This window comes from Leptodactylus fuscus, chromosome 2 (assembly GCF_031893055.1).
Source record: "Leptodactylus fuscus isolate aLepFus1 chromosome 2, aLepFus1.hap2, whole genome shotgun sequence".
NCBI lineage: Eukaryota > Metazoa > Chordata > Amphibia > Anura > Leptodactylidae > Leptodactylus > Leptodactylus fuscus.
In genome coordinates this window covers 157,538,359-157,544,358 of record NC_134266.1, presented here as the reverse complement: position 1 = coordinate 157,544,358, position 6,000 = coordinate 157,538,359, and the positions used below count along the sequence as shown (strand labels likewise).

The following is a 6,000-nucleotide window of genomic DNA, read 5'->3' as shown; positions in this document are numbered from 1 at the left end:
TGGATCTGTTGCTGTATTGACCTGAATACCAGTTTTTCGGTAATCAAACATATACCCTGAACAATGTGATGCCTAGCAAAGCATTATTCACACTGACAGCATGGTTTAGTTTCGTACTGTTTCTGAAACCTATTGGACCCAATGGTAGGTCATTGGAAGATTAAGGATAAAAAGGTAGCATAAGTAAAGCCTAAAAGTAATGAAAACACAGACACATGAAAGCAGGTTGAATTTACATTTTACTTCAAAAAGGGGGATATACATACATGAGGGAACATTGGGTAGAGAACAGTTATGATAAATCATATCTGCTAATTGTATCTAGGTGCCAGTTTGGCTGGCGGTGGCAGTTTAATTCCTGCTGGCATACACTTGCTTACAATATTAACAGGATAGTGAGTAAAGGAACAGTTGAAATTGTATGGCCTGAAAGGAAAGAATATATCATACACAGTGAGTTTGTAGTACACAGCATCATTTTTTTTTTCATTTAAATGACATACTCAACAGCAGGAAGGAGAGAGTTAACAATTACTAACACTAGAATAATCAAATTCTGTATGTTATACATGTACAGCAACTAACTGCTTTACAAAAAAGCAAAATAATACAATATATTGTCACATGTATTTACAGTGTAGTAAATATACTTTTCTGTCAAATTTTACACAAAAAATATTTACAGATGGATGTACTGCATTAAAAAAAGTAATGTTGCTAACACTTAAAAGTGACTTTTTGTGGAAAAGTCGGTTGCATAACATTGGATACTACATGCTTAACAGGAGGGGACGTTCCTAAAAACCTACAGGCTGCCCACACCCAGCATTGGGAGATCTGGACAATATCCAAGACGGTAACTACAAACAGATTTTGAACCAAATATACACATCAGAGATGAACCAGGAATAAGCCTACACCTGACTAATGGGGGGGGGGAAGTGTGGTTTATATTTTGCTTTTGCCAAATCCTATTTTTTATGCAAGTTCTTTTTTTGGAGTTGCCACAGAGATGTTCCCCAACTAGACAAACTCCTTATCCACCCCCAGGGATCCACTAATGTGACAACAACCACCGAGTATCTGTTCAGGGCGCACGCTGTAAGCTTCGCATGCACAAAATGGATTCAAATACTAGTAGTGGATGAAGGCGTAAAAAGGGGGCTAAAGAGGAATAAACAATTAGACTATTCTTTTAGAGGGGGTATTCCACAATTTTTTTGGACAGTAAGAATCCACATCTAATATATATGTATTTAGAGTTTTGTTCATGTAGATTTTTATATCTGTGCAGTTAACCCCTACCTGCATAGTGGTACAGTCCATGAACCATTCAGTCCTGTGTAATACATCCACAGGCTATCTGAAGAAGACTTAGAATTTGTCACGTGACACCGGGATACATGACAGAACAAAGGACACATCTGTAGTATAGCTACATAGAACTTATGGTGGAAACAAACTTATATTGTGGTTATTGATGCTGTGTGTATTTACATGGCTACCTTCTCTAAGTAATGTTGTCATGTTGTTAATAAAGTTAACTGTATACAAAAAAACAAACAGAGGGGACCCAATAATGCATGAGCTGTTTCTCAACAGACATGATGCTACACATAGGAATACTGGACATGTTCTACCCCAGAATCTACTGTTCAACCTCATACATACCAGGATAGTGAATTGAATGCTGTCACATGGACAGACGCCATGTTTACAATGGACTGGTATGGTCAATAATAGGGGTCTCCACTGCACCAAGAGCATTTCTAAACACATGTATATTAGAAAAGCGTGCAATTCCCTATAAGTGAATGAAAAATAAAAAGGGGAAAAACATGAATCAGACAGGTTTGCTTTTTAGTCAGGAGCCGTTTTCTAAAAAAGCTGTCAGCTACACCTATAGGATGCGTAAGTGGCCTTGTTGGGAATGTCACATGGCCGTAGCCTACCACGTGAGGTGGCTGTAGTTGTGGAATAAAAGACTGCTCAGTAAAACTTTGTCTAAGCATGTTCATTCAGTAATAGTAGAGGTCATAATCGGATAATAAGAGTATGGAAGGCAGTACTATTCTATCTCTGTTGTGCATATTCAGTTCTTTCCGGTTTCATTGGGCCCATTCAGAACCATCTCCCCGTAACACGTAAACACAAAGTCAAATGTACATTTGTGTCATCCAGCTCACAGGACAGTCGTGACCCTCTCAAGAACACCCCAATTTGTGAGATCGCTAAACTGAAGTACAATGGGATTTTGGCAGACTGTTTGCATAAGAGGTTTCTGTCCACAGTTTTTTTTTTCCAGGACTGTAAATAAAATTAAACAACAAAAAACAAAAAACAAAAACACTAAATCTGCAGGGTAAAATAAAAACAGGATAAAGTTTATTTACATTGGTGAATTACGCTTTATAATGTGAATAAATGCAGATTATGTGCTATATTTATTAAATCCCAACACATATTTGTACCATTGTTATAGTAGTTTAGCTGTGGAGTTTGATTTACTGAAATACACTTAAACCACTATATAGTCTTATTACATAGAATTATACTTGTATCTTATCTTAAAGCCATTCTTGGTCCTCAGACCAAGGTCTAAGTTGTAGAAGAGCATCATGTCATTTTGTGTTTCATTTATACATATGTTCAGCAGTTAATATATTTGAGCCCTAAAAGCAAGCACCTAGATGTCATTCCCTTTTGCTCAGAATTGTCAAAAAGGATAATTTTCCTCTGAGTTAAGAATATACTGGACAAGTGTCTCAAGCCCTGTTCTGCAATCGCCTCACATTGATGTGTACAACAATACAGTGCCCATAGGTCTGGTAAATAGCGTTCGCCTCTATTTTGATGTAGTGGTGCATGTTGTTTGCAAGACAGTATCAAACGATTAGTCGCTGTAAATACTACACGCTAATCCAGAATTAATATGTCACAGTGAGAGAACATGTGTTCAGTTTAACTAGCATGACCCCATACCAATCCAAATCAGATATGATACAAACAAAAAAAACCTGGCCATTATTCTGATTATGGGGGGCAGATAAATTGGCTTCTTTAGTAAACAGGGGCTGTCGTATGGGATAACTACTGGATATTTCATGTCGCCTCAGAAAATCAGCATCAGTACTATAAATATTTGCAGCAGATTTGTCATTCTATAGATCAGGAAGAAACATGAGGATTTTAAATAGCATTTATCTATCAGGTTTCTACATAATATAATATGTGATTGCTCCATGAAAACGGTTGAAGTGCATCAAGGTTTTCATGATGCAGCTCCTCCCAAGACACAGCTCGGAGGATTCTGTCAGTTTATATGTACCGATTCATTCCGACCTCAACAAGGCGTCAGTATTTATAATCATTTTTTTTTTTTTTTTTAATTCTTATTTTAACATTGCACCAGACCAAAGGGTAAAAGTTAAATTTTTTCCATTGCAATTTATGCCCCAATTATAGTGAGGGCATATCTCTTTCGCAAAGGCTATGCCCCCAAGTGCAAGAATTCTTTTAACACCTCTCTCTGGAAGGGTTAAGGAAATGATCGTCAAGCAGAAAGGAGTTAAAGCCCTTATACTACTCAGATGCAAGCAATTTACTTACCACAATTTTACCTTGAAAATGACACAGTTTTTTTTGTCAAATTAATACAAACATATTTACACAACATTTCAAATTATTCTAGTTCAGAATACATTCTGCCTTTTAGAAATAGTGCATTTTAAGGACAGAAATCACTGGTGCATTAAGATGAAAGAAATGCGTCAATACTTGAACAGCGCAAACAACGACGTTTGGAATATAGATCTATATATTTTTATAGGAATAAAAATATAATTAATTTGACAAATTTATTGCAAGTACCCAGAAATCTAATTGGTATGGTGGCCCCTTAAACACACTGACTCATATTTGCTATAAAGTACCGTTACAAAAAAAAAGAAAATAAAAAAAATCCCGACCGGGACATTAATTTTATGCAAATAGGTAAAAAAAAATCCACAGCTAAAATTGATTTTAAAGGGTAGGGGGATTTAAATAAGTTGTTTTCCCACCAAAGCCACTAGAAAGGATTAGCTTTAACAATTTGATAAATGCAAAACAAACACAAACAGTAATAGAAAAAAAAAGACAAGGCAAAAAGACGCATGAAAATGCCACTAATGTCTGAACAGTTAATGCAGTAAAGGCTGGGCCACCATTATCAAAATTACAAAATCCTTCATTTTGAAATTCACAAGTTGATATGCTTGTGACCACGGTTCCCTTTAAGAATGGAAAGAACGGGAAAAAGAAAAAAAAAAAAAAAAAAACTAAGGAAACCAAATGGCGTTGAGTTCAAGCAATGTTTTCAATGTGTTGATCTTCTGGCGACATGGCTGACTGCATGGGAACATTAAAAAAATTAAGTGCAGCATCATATTGTGCGCAGGGCCACTGGAGGGCCAACCGCTTAGGTAAGTCTGTTTTAGAAAAGGAACTGTAAATAAATAAAAAGGGTAATTAAAAAAATCTTCACACAATCTTTTTGATGCTGTGACGTTTGAAGCTGCCAGCACTTCTCTGCTTTTGCACTTGGCTCGCTGAACCATGGCGCGTTCTACCACTGTTTGAGTGGCCCGTGGTGGGGGACAGTTCCACGTTCTCCTTGTCAATTCCTGAGGCAGAAAACGGGACAGAGAAGATAAACTTAATACTTTGCGTCAAGTATTCAGATGTATAGTGAAGTGATCACAAAAATAAAAATCTGGGAAGAGATTATTTTTTTAAAATATTAAACCTACTGCAAACCTAGAAAGTAACTTTAAATACACATAATGTGATGTTTATTCTAAGAATTCTTTAGAACCCCAAAGATTGAGACGTCAAGTCAGCATCCTGCCAAGTTTGGAGGGTGAAGGCATTCTGAAATACTCCACAATCTGTAGTAAACCTTGTAAATTATGGAAATATTGTAGTAGTGTATTTTGCATAATAAATGCTATAGTCATTACATAATGTGTTTTATGGCAAATAGGAGTGGAACATGTGTACTGCAACACAGGAGGCAAAATAAATGACCCCAGAATTCATGCACTTACATGATAGCTATAAAAAAAACACACCGGTTCACTTTCAATATTAATTTCATAGTAAATTTTGAAGCATTCCAAGCAGAGTACGTGCATGTCGACTGCCAATTTCTGGACAATGGTTGGACGATTTTGGCAAAAAATTTTCGAGCTTGTGGAAGATTCTCAATTTTAATCTCAATTACCTCGATTTTGCTTAACCCCTTCCCGCCGATGGCATTTTTTGATTTTCGTTTTTGACTCCCCTCCTTCTAAACCCCATAACTTTTTTATTTCTCCGCTCCCAGAGTCATATGAGGTCTTAATTTTTGCGGGACAATTTTTTCTTCATAATGCCACCATTAATTATTCTATATAATGTACTGGGAAGCAGGAAAAAAATTCAGAATAGGGTAGATTTGAAGAAAAAATGCATTTCTGCGACTTTCTTACGGGCTTTGGTTTCACGGCGTTCACTGTGCAGCCAAAATGACATGTCCCCTATATTCTGTGTTTCGGTACGGTTCCAGGGATACCAAATTTATATGGTTTTATTTACATTTTGACCCCTAAAAAAAATTCCAAAACGGTGTTAAAAATTTTTTTTTCTAAAAGTCGCCATATTCCGACGGCCGTAACTTTTTTATACATAGGTGTACGGGGATGAATAGGGCGTCTTTTTTTGCGGGGCCGGGTGTACTTTTTAGTTCTACCATTTTCGGGGAAATGTTATTGCTTTGATCACTTTTTATTCAAATTTTTATCAGAATTAAAACAGTGAAAAAACGGCGGTTTGGCACTTTTGACTATTTTTCCCGCTACGGCGTTTACCGAACAGGAAAAATATTTTTATAGATTTGTAGAGCGGGCGATTTCGGACGCGGGGATACCTAACGTATATGTTTCACAGTTTTTAACTACTTTTATATTTGTTCTAGGGAAA

At 36.5% G+C, this 6,000-nt stretch overlaps 1 protein-coding gene across 3 annotated transcripts in view; it reads right to left on the bottom strand.

Annotated features, from left to right (window-relative positions):
- Nucleotides 1-221: 221 nt before the first annotated feature.
- NF1 (neurofibromin 1) overlaps nucleotides 222-6,000 on the bottom strand; it is a 151,261-nt gene continuing 145,482 nt past the window's right edge. For all 3 annotated transcript variants that reach the window (XM_075264846.1, XM_075264847.1, XM_075264848.1), the window contains one exon: nucleotides 222-4,664. In XM_075264846.1, the coding sequence (XP_075120947.1) occupies nucleotides 4,522-4,664 (143 nt within the window). In that variant the 3' untranslated portion in view covers nucleotides 222-4,521. The remainder of the gene's footprint in view (nucleotides 4,665-6,000) is intronic.